The sequence below is a fragment of the Oncorhynchus gorbuscha genome, linkage group LG03 (assembly GCF_021184085.1).
Source record: "Oncorhynchus gorbuscha isolate QuinsamMale2020 ecotype Even-year linkage group LG03, OgorEven_v1.0, whole genome shotgun sequence".
Classification (NCBI taxonomy): Eukaryota; Metazoa; Chordata; class Actinopteri; order Salmoniformes; family Salmonidae; genus Oncorhynchus; species Oncorhynchus gorbuscha.
In genome coordinates, this window is record NC_060175.1 from 40,675,538 (window position 1) to 40,690,411 (window position 14,874).

Consider the following 14,874-nt stretch of genomic DNA (forward strand, 5'->3'; position numbering starts at 1 on the left):
TCTTACTGCAGCACCGGGTGCTCAGCAGTTCTGCTTCCTCCTCTCCACCCGAGCTGGAGGCTTGGGCATCAACCTGGCCACGGCAGACACCGTCATCATCTACGACTCAGACTGGAACCCTCACAACGATATCCAGGTACTGTGGGACATGGTACCGACTAACACAGGCATACTGTACATACAGTATACCGTCTTCTGAATGCATTATAACCCTCACAGTGTTATCTCGTTCTATTTGTCTTCCTCCTTGACTCCCTGTTATGTTTCTTTATTTCTAACTCTGTAACTGTCCCTGCCGCTCTCGCTTCCCCTCCCTCCATCTCTCTGCTGCAGGCATTCAGCAGGGCCCACCGTATAGGTCAGAACAAGAAGGTGATGATCTATCGCTTTGTGACGCGGGCCAGCGTGGAGGAGCGCATCACCCAGGTGGCCAAGAGGAAGATGATGCTGACCCACCTGGTGGTGAGGCCCGGCCTGGGCTCCAAGACCGGCTCCATGTCCAAACAGGAGCTGGACGACATCCTCAAGTTCGGCACTGAGGAGCTCTTCAAGGACGAGATGGAGGCAGCTGCACGGGCCATGGGTTCGCATCAAAAACTCTGTAAGAATAATGGTACGCACACTGACTACACTGTGTCACAATATAAAGCAAGCAAGCTTCTAAACGTGCCTCTATTTTCAAGCAAGCTGCTATAGTTATGAACACACAGCCAAAGAAAGGTATAGTGTGCCACTCGTGTTACCAGAGGTATAACTAGAGCAGTGGGCTTCAAAGTTGGGGTCGCGGAGGAACTGCAGTGGGGTCGACAAATAAATAACTGAGTAGGGATTATTGTATGGGATCAATATACAATTCACCCCATGGGTTTAGCATTTCTGTTTGAAAAGTCAGACCTGTTTTGCTAGGAACATATAGTCATTTTGAACTGAGCATTAAACCAATTTGCATTCTTCTAATATTGTCTCTAGATTTGACATGAATGTAAAGTAAACCAGCCTGTATCCCTCTGATATATTGTGATACTTGTGTTTACTCCAGGGGACATAAAGGATGGAGATGAGGGCAGTGTCATTCACTATGATGACAATGCCATCTCCAAGCTGCTGGACCGTAGCCAGAATGCCACGGAGGACACTGAGATCCAGAACATGAACGAATACCTCAGCTCCTTCAAGGTGGCCCAGTATGTTGTCAAAGACGAGGACGCAGAGGTGAGGACACACACTAACACACTCAGTCAGCATGGGCGTTGCTATGTCTAGGATTGGCTCTGTTATGTATTCTCAAGTGTGTATGTGTGAGTATTTTAGCAGTCTCTTCATTGTATTCTCATTGATTACCAGTGTTTATTCAGTAGTAGCTAACCATTTAGTTTACCCTGGAGTATCCTTGTTCAGTATTCTTACGTTGTGTGCATGCGTGTGTGTTCAGGAGGAGCCCCAGCGGGAGATCATTAAGCAGGAGGAGAATGTGGATCCAGACTACTGGGAGAAGCTACTGAGGCACCACTATGAGCAGCAGCAGGAGGACCTGGCCCGCAACCTGGGCAAAGGCAAACGCATCCGCAAGCAGGTCAACTACAACGACACGTCTCAGGAGGACCAAGGTTTGCCTCATACTGTACTGTACACTCTGGCCTGCTATTCTCTTCTTCTTTAAAGGGATACTTCAGGATTTTGGCAATGAAGTCCTTTTTCTACTTCCCCAGAGTCAGATGAACTCGTGGATACCATTGTCATGTCTCTAGCGTTAGTGCAATTGCTAACTCAATGACTGGACGTATTAACTGCTAGCATGTTAGTAGATACCATAGACTTTTAGTTATTGTGTTAATGCTAGTTAGCATTGGCTCATGAAACTACCTCTAACTTACTTCATACTGGATGCAGAGTATAGAAAATGGATCCATGAGTTCATCTGACTCTGGGGAAGTAGAAAAAGGGCTGCATTGCCAAAATCCTGAAGTATCCCTTTACTGTAACAGTAATGCTATGCTTATTGGTCCCCCTCCTTTTAGAAAACATTTGAGTGAACTTAGCATCACTCTAGAACAGTGGTATTCAAACTTTTTCAGTGGGAACCCCATTTGTTTTGGCCAGAATGTCTGGGGACCCCATTTTTTTCCCAAGAATTTTGCGTGACCCCACCCCAAATCTAATGACACAACCTTACAATCGGTAAATGTATATTCTTACATCAACAAATAACCTTCAATTCATCACATTTTCATCTTGAAAAGAAACCAATAAATACATTTACTCAATAAAATGGTATTTTTCAAATGATCTTTCTCAAAATGTTTAGCATATGGGTCCCGTACAATAATATGTACTTTTTCATTTATTAATTTGTCGACCCCACTGCAGTTCCCCCGCGACCCCAACTTTGAAGCCCACTGCTCTAGTTATACCTCTGGTAACACGAGTGGCACACTATGCCTTTCTTTGGCTGTGTGTCCATAACTATGGCAGCTTGCTTGAAAATAGTAGCACATTTGAAGCTTGATTGCTTTATATTGCTTATAGCGTTACAGTATGCAAGTTGTGTAGAGTTCCTTTTATAACACTACCCCCCATAGCTCAACAACAGGCATTTGAGACTGAAAGGGAAACATTTAAACCCATCTAAAGCAAATGCACACTCAGAGACATGTTGATGAAGTACACAGTCCACCAGTGTAGTGGCTGGGAGGACAGAACAGACAGAGGCTCTGCTGCTAGTCAGTAGTAGTTTTTGAAAGAATGCCTGCCCCCCAGTGATGTAGTGGAGTAGTGTCAGTGTGCATGCCCACTGTAGCGGTCTGAGGTGCTAGCCCCCCTCCCCTCCTCCCCCAGTAGGCCCCTACACAAGTGAATGCACTGTGCTGTTTCTCTCTGATCTGATCTGTGGCTCAGAGTGGCAGGATGATCTTTCAGACAATCATTCCGAGTACTCCGTGGGGTCCGAGGACGAGGACGAAGATTTCGAGGAGAGGCCGGAAGGTGGGTGTCAATGAGACCTGCGTAATCACTACGTTATAGATAACTAACTCTCTCAGTGCCTGCTCTGTCCTGTGTAGATGGGCCTGGAACCTATCATTGATAAGATGTTGCTGAGGCACCTGGCTGATGGTGGTGGGGGGGGGTGTTTCTCTGTAGGTGGGCGCAGGCATTCTCGCAGGCAGCTGAAGAGTGACAGGGACAAACCTCTGCCACCCCTGCTGGCACGCGTAGGGGGCAATATCGAGGTAAGGAAGAAAGCACTGTGGTTTTAATGTAGTAGACAACATTTGTATGCACATTGATTTGACCAATAGGTATAATGCCCTGTGCCAGGTGCTGGGGTTCAACGCCCGTCAGCGGAAGGCCTTCCTCAACGCTATCATGCGCTGGGGCATGCCTCCTCAGGACGCCTTCAACTCTCACTGGCTGGTCAGAGACCTGAGAGGGAAAAGTGAGAAAGAGTTCAGGTATTTAAAGCTCTTCCTGTACTGTATTTTAACTGGGGTTCTGCTGCAGTCTACTGTTCACTCCCATACGAAATGCAAGACAATGTTAGTTCAAGTATTAAAAAAAAATATATATATATATATATCTTTTTCTAGTTAGTTACTTTTTTCTTCCTTTTTTTCTCCCCAATTTCGTGGTATCCAATTGGTAGTAACAGTCTTGTCTCATTGCTGCAACTCCCATACGGGCTCGGGAGAGGCGAAACACAACCCAGCCAAGCCGCACTGCTTCTTGACACAATGCCCACTTAACCTGGAACCCAGCCGCACCAATGTGTTTGAGGAAACACCGTACATCTTGGGACCGTGTCAGCGTGCGCTATGCCCGCCACAGGAGTCGCTAGTTTGCGATGGGTCAAGGACAACCCTGCCGGCCAAACCCTCCCCTAACCCGGACGACGCTGTCCCAATTGTGCGCCAGCACATTGGTCTCCCGGGCGCGGCCAGCTGCGACAGAGCCTGGACTCGAACCCAGAATCTCTAGTGACACAGCTAGCACTGCGATGCAGTGTCTTAGACCACTGCGCCACTCGGGAGGCCCCAATTCAAGTATCTTTGTTACTATGATCGGAAATTGATTAGCTGTATGAATGTGACCCTGTCTCTCTTAGGGCCTACGTGTCCCTGTTCATGAGACATCTTTGTGAGCCCGGGGCAGACGGGGCGGAGACCTTTGCAGATGGGGTTCCACGAGAAGGGCTGTCCCGTCAGCATGTCCTCACCAGGATTGGGGTTATGTCACTGGTCAGGAAAAAGGTACCTATCAACCAGTCATCCAATGACTCAATAGTTACATGAATAAAACCCAGCAGAAAGCAGTAAGTTAGCCTCCTAACAGGGTTGAGAAATGTCTTGTAGCCTATGTTTAGATTGGGTAAGGCTGGTTCCCTGCCTCTAGCATCTGGTTTTAGATAGCATGCATTCAATAAAATGCAACAAGTCTAGAATGGTGGAGAAATCCAGTTTCTTCTGTTGTTAGATTGTTAACTCACTGTTGTGTCTGTATCCAGGTCCAGGAGTTTGAGCATGTGAATGGGAAATACAGCACTCCAGACCTGATCCCTATTGGACTGGAGCTGAAGAAACTGACTGAGAGTCTGTCCTCTGACCCCAACACCCCCGTCCCTGCTAGCCCTGCTGCCACACCCCAGCCTCCTGGAAGTCCTGTCCCACCAGGTCAGAGTCACATCCTCACCCTGTCCAGTGTGTGTGGTATGTGTGTGTGTTTCAGAACTCCGCTTAGTTCATTAGATTCAATAGACAGGAAATGTGAGACACTGTTTGGTGATTGTTTTGCTGTTTCTACAGAGAAGATGGACTCGATCTCAGGGCCTGCTGAAGACAAGGAGCCCACAGAACAGGAATGCAAGAAGCTGCCAGAACTGGAGGTCAGAGTTCACGCTTCTTCAGAAATGTCCCTTTATTCCCCGCTCTTATCCTTCTCATCCCTCCATCCTTTACTGTCTTCAAACATCTCCCCATAAATCTCATTTGATTATTATTATAATACAAAACACATGCCACTTTCTAACTGTCACCTTTTAAAGTAAACAGTCTCCTTTTTGTTTTACTCTGTCTCCCTCTCCATCTGTGATGGTTGTCTCTCCAGACTCATGTTAGTACAGAGTCATCATCCCAGGTAGAGAAGACGGACATCGCTCCTGACAGTGATGAGACAGAGAAAGGCAGCACAGAGGACAAACCAGTCTCCTCAGAGGAGTGCAGTGAAATGACAGACATACCCTCCGCACTGATAGAGCCATCCATCAATCCTAAAGAGCCTCCATCCATACAGACAGAGCTGTTGTCCAATCAAAGCTCACCAAAAGGTGAGTGGTGCATTACATGGTTATAATCAAATGAAGTGTAAATGGTTGGTGTAATGGCTTTGGTTTGTCCCACTTCATAAAAATCAGTTGTAACATGTCTCTGTTCTGATGTGGCAATCTGTTTGTCAATGATCCTCTAGCGGAGCCCTGTCGAGAGACAGAGAAGTCCTTAGAAAAAGGAGACTGTGATCCTGCTCCAGCCAAACCTGAGGAGAAGGAACTGAATCCAGGTATTTGCGGAACAGCGAAAAACATTAAAACCTTGTCACTCTCTGAGTGACACTTTTTGCAGAAAGAGGACCTCGAAAATGTAAGCTAGTTGTTCTATTTCCTTAGTTGTTTCAGACGAGGCCAAGAGCGAGGACTTGCTCGCGCCCGAGGGACGGCTGAATGGAGAAAAAGAAGCACAGGAGGAGATGGAGGAGGTCAGGAGGGAGTTACTGGAGAAGAAGGGTTTCAAGATGAGGTTCATGTTCAACATTGCCGACGGAGGCTTCACAGGTGAGGGATGAGCGGGAGAAACAGCTAAGGTGTAGGAACATTACATACACTACATGACCAAAAGTATTTGGACACCTACTTGTCAAACATCTCATTCCAAAATTGTGGGCATTAATATGGAGTTGGTCCACCCTTTGCTGCTATAACAGCCTCCACTCTTCTCGGAAGGCTTTCCACTAGATAATGGAACATTACATCCTAACAGGGTTGAGAAATGTCTTGTAGCCTATGTTTAGATTGAGTAAGGCTGGTTCCCTGCCTCTAGCATCTGGTTTTAGATAGCATGCATTCAATAAAATGCAACAAGTCTAGAATGGTGGAGAAATCCAGTTTCTTCTGTTGTTAGTTTGTTAACTCACTGTTGTGTCTGTATCCAGGTCCAGGAGTTTGAGCATGTGAATGGGAAATACAGCACTCCAGACTTGCTTCAATTCAGCCACAAAAGCATTAGTGAAGTCGGGCACTGATGTTGGGCGATTAGCCCTGGCTCGCAGTAGGCTTTGAAATTCATCCCAAAGATGTTTGATGGGGTTGAGTTCAGGGCTCTCTGCAGGCCAGTCAAGATCTTCCACACCGATCTCGACAAACCATTTCTGTATGGCATCGCTTTGTGCATGGGGGCATTGTTATGCTGAAACGTCCTTCCCCAAACTGTTGCCACAAGTTAGATGCACAGAATCATCTAAAATGTCATTGTATGCTGTAGCATTAAGATTTCCCTTCACTGGAACTAAGGGGCCTAAGTCCAAACCATGAAAAACAGCCCCAGACCATTATTCCACCTCCACCAAACTTTGCAGTTGGCACTATGCGTTAGGGAAGGTAGGAATTCGCCAAACCCAGATTCGTCATTCGGACTGCCAGATGGTAAAGCATGATTCATAATTTATTCAGCTCTAGCAGGGTAGAAGTTTTACGAACTGACTTGTTGGAAAGTGGCGTCCTATGACGGTGCCATGTTGAAAGTCACTGAGCTCTTCAGTAAGGCCCTTATACTGCCAATGTTTGTCTATGGAGATTGCATAGCGGTGCGCTCGATTTAATACACCTGTCAGCAATGGGTGTGGCTGAAATAGCCGAATCCACTAATTTGAAGGGGTGTCCACATACTTCTGTATATATAGTGTAGATGTATGATCTGATGTGTTACTATATCTCAGAGCTGCACACCCTGTGGCAGAACGAGGAGCGGGCTGCCGTGTCATCTGGGAAGATGTATGACATCTGGCACCGTCGCCACGACTACTGGCTACTGGCTGGCATCGTAACGTATCCTTCCTCTGCATCTAACACAGCTGTTCGGAATTCACAGTGTGCAGGTCTCTCTGTTTGTGATGTGAAGCCCTTTTATCATGTTTGTTTTCCTTTACGGGGGAACCTCAGACATGGCTATGCCCGTTGGCAGGACATTCAGAACGACCCACGCTATGCCATCCACAATGAGCCCTTCAAGACTGAGATGCACAAGGGAAATTACCTGGAGATGAAGAACAAGTTCCTGGCTCGTCGCTTTAAGGTGAAATGCTTATTGCTGTCATACGAACACATTTGTGAACACCTTGAATCTGAAAAGTGGACAAGACAATGGAAGGCAACATTCAATCTCCACATCTCTCTCACCACCCTCTCTCTCTCTCTCTCTCTCTCTCTCTCTCTCTCTCTCTCTCTCTCTCTCTCTCTCTCTCTCTCTCTCTCTCTCTCTCTCTCTCTCTCTTTCCCTCTCCCTTTCTTTTAGCTGTTGGAGCAGGCTCTGGTGATAGAGGAGCAGTTGAGGAGGGCAGCGTACCTGAACATGACCCAGGACCCCAGCCACCCGGCCATGGCCCTAAACACTCGCTTTGCTGAGGTGGAGTGTCTGGCTGAGTCTCACCAGCACCTGTCCAAGGAGTCTCTGGCTGGAAACAAGCCAGCCAACGCTGTGCTGCACAAAGGTCTGTCATCTCCCAGTGTGTACACAGCAGCAGGACTAAAACACTGTCTACAAACTCAAGATCTGGGTGAATAATAATTAAGCATTGCATGAACTGTAGATAAGATTGAATACGTTAGTGCATTCTCGTTATTGACAGTGTGTGTGTTTATGTGTTTGTTCTGTGTGTGTGTGTGTGTTTGTTCTGTGTGTATGTGTGTGTGCGTTCCAGTACTGAACCAGCTGGAGGAGCTGTTAAGTGACATGAAGGCGGATGTGACGCGGCTTCCCAACATGTTGTCCCGGATCCCCCCAGTGTCTTCGCGTCTGCAGATGTCTGAGAGGAGCATCCTCAGCCGCCTCACCAGCCGCGGCAACGAACCTCCGCCCCAACAGGTACTGTACTGTCATTGGCTCTGTTGTGGTGATAGGTAGTTTTGGTTTACATTTACATTTACATTTAAGTCATTTAGCAGACGCTCTTATCCAGAGCGACTTACAAATTGGTGCATTCACCTTATGACATCCAGTGGAACAACCACTTTACAATAGTGCATCTAAATATTTTAAGGGGGGTGAGAAGGATTACTTTATCCTATCCTAGGTATTCCTTAAAGAGGTGGGGTTTCAGGTGTCTCCGGAAGGTGGTGATTGACTCCGCTGTTTTGGCGTCGTGAGGGAGTTTGTTCCACCATTGGGGAGCCAGAGCAGCGAACAGTTTTGACTGAGCTGAGCGGGAACTGTACTTCCTCAGTGGTAGGGAGGCGAGCAGGCCAGAGGTGGATGAACGCAGTGCCCTTATTTGGGTGTAGGGCCTGATCAGAGCCTGGAGGTACTGAGGTGCTGTTCCCCTCACAGCTCCGTAGGCAAGCACCATGGTCTTGTAGCGGATGCGAGCTTCAACTGGAAGCCAGTGGAGAGAGCGGAGGAGCGGGGTGACGTGAGAGAACTTGGGAAGGTTGAACACTAGACGGGCTGCGGCGTTCTGGATGAGTTGTAGGGGTTTAATGGCACAGGCAGGGAGCCCAGCCAACAGCGAGTTGCAGTAATCCAGACGGGAGATGACAAGTGCCTGGATTAGGACCTGCGCCGCTTCCTGTGTGAGGCAGGGTCGTACTCTGCGGATGTTGTAGAGCATGAACCTACAGGAACGGGCCACCGCCTTGATGTTAGTTGAGAACGACAGTTTGTTGTCCAGGATCACGCCAAGGTTCTTAGCGCTCTGGGAGGAGGACACAATGGAGTTGTCAACCGTGATGGCGAGATCATGGAACGGGCAGTCCTTCCCCGGGAGGAAGAGCAGCTCCGTCTTGCCGAAGTTCAGCTTGAGGTGGTGATCCGTCATCCACACTGATATGTCTGCCAGACATGCAGAGATGCGGTTCGCCACCTGGTCATCAGAAGGGGGAAAGGAGAAGATTAATTGTGTGTCGTCTGCATAGCAATGATAGGAGAGACCATGTGAGGTTATGACAGAGCCAAGTGACTGGTTGATTCCATCATTGACAGGATGTGTAAAATGTTTACTCTACCTCCAGCCGTTCGGCCAGGGCTCATTTGCCTGTTCCCAGATGTACAGCACTGGCTTTGGTGGCAGTTTCCGGGGGCCTGCAGGTGAAGCCATGGTCAACTATAGCCAGATGCCCCTGGGACCCTATGTCAGTGGTAAGTGGCCTGTCTCTGCACGACTTTAACTGTAATACAAGATGTTTCAGCTGAACAGTCGAGGACAGAATGTATGATAACTGAAAAAGAGGGGAGCACTGTAAGATTAACTACTGCTCTGCTTCTCTTTCTAATAATATATTAGGGAATACATAGCTTCAAATATTTTATTTGGGTCATCTCTTTTGCTGAGCACTCTTTGTTTGATATCCCTGTTTGGTATCCCTCCCCCCTCCCCAATCATTCCCCCCCTTTCTAGTGTCCAACGGCCCCCCTCCTCCATCCAGCCACTTGGACAAGAAGTCCTGCGACCACCTGAGGGATGTCACCACCCCTGACCTTAAGTCAGGCAAGCCCAGTGATGTTATCTGTATTGAAGATTAGGTAATCTACTCCAAAACTGATCTGGAGTCAGCCAAGCCAAGGGATGATAGGATAACACTAAGAACATTACACTGATGTATCTGTCTATCGTATCAATTGCACTTCTATCTTTCAAGGATTCTTCAACATACTTTGCTGTAGCTATTTGCTTTTATGACTTAGGTTGGTGAGTCAAGCAGAGGAACTGTCTATTAGGATGTGAGAGTCAAACGACCTCATACGCCCCGACCTCTGCTACCTGACATGTGGAAGCATGTTCCCCTGCTCAGATGTTGCATGCATCAACAAATGGTTGGGTGCTACGCCATCGACTGTGCCATCGGGCACCACATGGCTATACATAAAATACCTATCCAGGGGTTGTAAGTTCTGCCATGTGTCAGCAACGGCTGGGCAGAGGAACACGACCGTGGTGATCTTGTAGGAGGACTGGAACTGCCCTGTCTTGGCTACAGGGAGAGCTGGGAAAGTCAAAGTTCACATGAAGATGAGCCAGTGGAGCTGCCAAGGCTGCTGTAATGAGACTTATCTGTGTCTATTTATTCCATTTAGGCCTGGCTCTGCTCCTTCGTTCTGAGTCTTTTCCTCCTGCGTTCATCATTGGCCTCTTCATTGAGCAGCGGGACTGACCTCTGCTGGAGCTTTGTGCTTTAGCTACATACAAATAGAAGGAAAACCACGAAGGCATAAGTCTCCCCTCCTAGAATTATAGAGATGATAAGTGGGTGCTCATACAGCAGCCAATTCTCTGGTCAATTGTAGTACATGTGTTTGTTTTTATAGTTTCGGGGCAGAGCCTTGAGTTGGAACTTGTAAGAATAAGAGTGACTTTAAGGAAGTACAGCTGCACTATGCCTCAACCCATAAAGACTGCCATCTCCCGCCTCTGGAGAAAGGGATCCTAGTTACAGAGCAAGCTACTAATATACTAAGGGTTCCCCCTTGTAATGTACATAGTTCAAGAGAGTGCTGTTTATTTTGCCTTGCATAATCATTGTGAATTTAATGCATACATGCATAACACTGTAACAGGCTGGATTAGTGCAAAAAGTGACGATCACATAGAAGTTACAGAACATATCTAACTGTGGTACAGTTTGTAACCATTTGTACATTTCAGAAGAGACTCAAGACTAGCCTATTTCTGCCAGTGGTATGGTACATGTATTTCTTTAACATTTGAATGTGATTATTGGCTGTTGCCTGCTACACATACAGCTCCTCCCTCCCTGTTCCATTTTGAGAAATGATAAATCAAAAAAGTGCTTTTGACTGTGCGTCCGTCACCTTTTGGCCTAGGTTTCATGTTTTCCATGAAAAGTGCTTTATTGTGTGTTCTTCATGTTAAGGTAAAGTGTTATTTCAGTATTTACTGCTTTAGTGCCACTAAAAGACGGCTGCTCACTCCGTGTCCTGGATGGCTAACGTCCCAGGTTGTATGCTGATAATCTTAGACTTTGGTGAAAATGTTTTCATTAAGAAGTGAGGGCAGTGGTGGAATTATCATGTTGGAATTCATCATCTATAGATTAGAATCTTCATAGATATTAGCCATCAAGGAACATGGTTGGAGAGCATTGCAGAAAAAGTATCAAAACGTATTTTTATGTTTCTTTTTATATATGGGTTCCTTGGAAGAGAACTGTTTATTGCATTGCGTGTTGTGAGGACTAAACTGTATCAGAGCGACAGCATGGATTCACTTGACAATACTGTTTATTCCATCTGTCTGCTAATGTGATTGTCCAAAGTGAAACTACTGTTTTATGTGTTTAATGAGACTTCATTTGTTCAGATTTTTCAAGAATGTGTGTATTCAATTTTCTCATTGCAATGTTTGCTCTTATTTTTCTCTCAAAGAGTGGAGGCATTACCTATTTGTATTGTTTTTAATGACAGGGCTATAGCACTTATAGTATGTGGAGGTTTTGAGAAAGAAATTGTGAATGGACCATCCTGAACTGAAGAGATTCCTGTATACAGGGTCTGATTGTAGCTCTGCGCTGGCGGCTTTTTATATGAATCTCCTGAGGTGCTCTGTCATGCCCTCTGTTGGCTGGAATGTGTAACTACATATTGTTTCAGTTGTTGATCCCAAATGGACCGCTAAACCCTACTCCCTATGCACCTGTGGAGGTCTGAGAGGATTTTAACGGTATAAGCAACATGGCAAGACGTCCAGATAGTGTATCATAGGGCAAGGTGGAGCTATAACCATATTGCTTACATCAAATCCTCTAAGATCTCCCAAGGGAATAGGGCGTACTGTAGGTCTTAAGGCTCCATTTGGGATTGGGCCACTGTCTTCTCAGACAAAGCACTTCACCTGAAGTTTAGATAGGAATTTCAACAAATAGGGCACATATCAGTTCGTAAGCTATTATTTTGCACCCAATTGAGTGCGTGTTTATCAGTGATGTTCTGTCCATGGAGAGTGCAGTCCCAGTGTTTCTGTTCAGCCTGTTACTCCATTTGTAAGTCATGTGAGGGTCCCTGTGTGAACTAAAGTGTTGCTTTGGATGGTTTGGACAAGACCCACACCTTGTCATAAATTGGAATTGTGTCACTGGACAGAAGCAAATAGCAATGCTATGTAAATACTAAGATTTCCAGTGTTTTGTCTCTCTCATACTCTTATCGATCATGTACCTAACTATACTGAAAAAAATATAAACTCAACATGCAACAATTTAAAATATTTTACTGAGTTACAATTCATATAAGGAAATCAGTCAATTGAAATGAATTAATTAGGCCCTAGTCTATGTATTTCACATGACTGGGCAGGGTTGTAGCCATGAGTGAGCCTGGGTGGCAGCCAGGCCCAGCCAATCACATGACCAGGCCCACCCATTGGGGAGCCAGGCCCAGCCAATCAGAATGAGTTTTTCCCCACAAAAGGGTTCTCCCCCCCTGTGCTGGACGTGGTTTGCGGTTGTGAGGCCGGTTGGACGTACTGCCAAATTCTATAAAACGACGTAGGTGGCAGCTAATGGTAGAGAAATTAACATTCAATTCTCTGGCAACAGCTCTGGTGGACATTCCTGCAGTCAGCATGTCAATTGCACGCTTCCTCAAAACTTGAGACATCTGTGACATTGTGTTGTGTGACAAAACTGCACATTTTAAAGTGGCCTTTTATTGTCCCCAGCACAAGGTGCACTTGTGTAATGAGCGTGCTGTTTAATCAGCTTCTTGATATGCCACCCCTGTCAGTTGGATGGATTATATTGGCAAAGGAGACATGCTTCCTAATAGGGATGTAAAAACAATTGTGCACAAAATTTGAGAGAAATAAGCTTATGGTATGGAACATTTTTGGGATCTTTTATTTCTGCTCATGAAACATGGGACCAACATTTTACATGTTGCATTTATATTTTTGTTCAGTGTTCATAGTATGCGTGAGAGAAAATGAATGTTGCAGGGTAGTTGCCATAGAACTGCAATGTGCACACAGAATGTGTTCAATCAAATCCACGTCTGTTTCCTTACGGAGTGCGGAAGTGACTGAAATCAAATTGTTTAAATTAAATGCAATCAAACTGAAGTCAGTATGAATGTAATGTGTATGTAAGAAGGCTTCAGTCTAATATTATAAATATATTTACGGTACATGTACATGCTTATAAACAAGGCTTCAAAAAGCTACCAAAAGACCGTGGTAAAGGCACCTTTGTTGCGGAGAATGCACAGCATGTGAAATGTTTTGTATGAAGGTTCACTTTGGTAAAGAAAGAGATGGTTGCTCTGTGTAGCTAGCTTTGAGAGAGCTATTGAATTCAAGCAGTGTTATTATAATGGTACAGATGTTTGTGCTAAATTGCAAATCAATGAAAAAAAGTTAATTGTAATCTTTTACTTTGTACTTTGTGTATTTGTTCAATGTATTTTAATAAATCCTCTCAACAACAATAGACATATCTCAATGTTGCTTTGATAAATGCACATCTGAGAAAATAAGCTAATTCTCAGCTTGAGTATGTATGTATGTGTGAACTGTGAAGCTTAATTTTTAAGTAGACTTCCTGTTGCTCTGAGTGGAACCCACAGGGCAAATGGAAGGTTGGCCGCCCAAAAAAAGGCATGGAACAGGACACATGAGAAGGAGATGAAGAAGGCAGGAACCACCTGGAATTATTATTTTTTTTAAACGTTCCAGAACAGAGTTAGCTGGAGATGCTCCACTGAGGAGCTGAAAGGACTAAGTCACGTAAGTCAAGTTGCTCTGAAACATCAATAAAGAGAATGAAGGAACTGGAGAAAAGCTGTTTTTTTTGCTTGTATTATCTTTTTGCTTACAGGTACAATATTCATGTACATTTACAAAGTTTATACCCTAGGCTGCCACAACAACAAAACAATAATTACATACAGAGAAATGATCATAATAATAATGCAATAGGTATGTAAAGAAAATAGAAAGGAAAAGTGGTGGGCATATCTCCCCTATTTACTTATTTTATTTAACTAGGCAAATCAGTTAAGAACAAATTCTTATTTACAATGATGGCCTTTCCTGGCCAAACCCGGACAACGCTGGGCCAATTGTGCGCCACCCTATGGGACTCCCAATCATGGCTGGAGGTGATGCAGCATGTATTCAAACCAGGTACTGTAGTGATGCCTCTTGCAATGAGATGCACTCTCCTTAGACTGCTGTGTCACTCAGGAGCCCACATTCTCCTCAGCCCAACATGTCTGTCCAACTCTCCGGCAGGAAAGTTGACTGCACAATCTGCTTCCTGCTGTTCACGGAGAGGCAAGATCTATTTCTAATGAAGATGTCCATATTGAATCGTAGCTTTTTATCTAGCTCATCAGTATGTTTTTTAAACGTTAGATCTTTATCAATCCAAACGCCCAGGTATTTATAAGCGGGATCCCGCTCGTTGAGAGAGCCTCCCAATGAGTGAATATATAGCCCATCTGAGACATTTTTCAGTGAATTAGGGTTATGGGATTTTTATCAATAATGACTCAATTATGTATACATTTCAATCAGGCTGGACTAATCAGAATACTATTATGTTACTGTATAGATGTATGAATTTTATTTGAATCCTAGTACTGAATATAGTGTGTATAAACGCTATTA

The 14,874-nt window shown here is 45.2% G+C and overlaps 1 protein-coding gene across 5 annotated transcripts in view; it reads left to right on the forward strand.

Annotated features, from left to right (window-relative positions):
- The window catches only part of LOC124031379 (chromodomain-helicase-DNA-binding protein 5-like), a 37,256-nt gene extending 24,431 nt beyond the window's left edge, over positions 1-12,825 (forward strand). The window contains exons 21-39 of one of the 5 annotated variants that reach the window (XM_046342531.1): positions 12-136; positions 334-613; positions 1,040-1,212; positions 1,433-1,607; positions 2,896-2,982; positions 3,139-3,227; positions 3,316-3,449; positions 4,100-4,244; positions 4,499-4,664; positions 4,797-4,876; positions 5,098-5,317; positions 5,458-5,547; positions 5,654-5,818; positions 6,979-7,087; positions 7,202-7,334; positions 7,554-7,815; positions 7,960-8,123; positions 9,266-9,392; positions 9,652-12,825. In XM_046342531.1, coding sequence (XP_046198487.1) covers positions 12-136; positions 334-613; positions 1,040-1,212; positions 1,433-1,607; positions 2,896-2,982; positions 3,139-3,227; positions 3,316-3,449; positions 4,100-4,244; positions 4,499-4,664; positions 4,797-4,876; positions 5,098-5,317; positions 5,458-5,547; positions 5,654-5,818; positions 6,979-7,087; positions 7,202-7,334; positions 7,554-7,815; positions 7,960-8,123; positions 9,266-9,392; positions 9,652-9,776 — 2,849 coding nt within the window. In that variant the 3' untranslated portion in view covers positions 9,777-12,825. The remainder of the gene's footprint in view (positions 1-11; positions 137-333; positions 614-1,039; positions 1,213-1,432; positions 1,608-2,895; positions 2,983-3,138; positions 3,228-3,315; positions 3,450-4,099; positions 4,245-4,498; positions 4,665-4,796; positions 4,877-5,097; positions 5,318-5,457; positions 5,548-5,653; positions 5,819-6,978; positions 7,088-7,201; positions 7,335-7,553; positions 7,816-7,959; positions 8,124-9,265; positions 9,393-9,651) is intronic. The other 4 variants (XM_046342533.1, XM_046342532.1, XM_046342534.1 and 1 more) reach the window with 4 other exon arrangements.
- Positions 12,826-14,874: the final 2,049 nt, after the last annotated feature.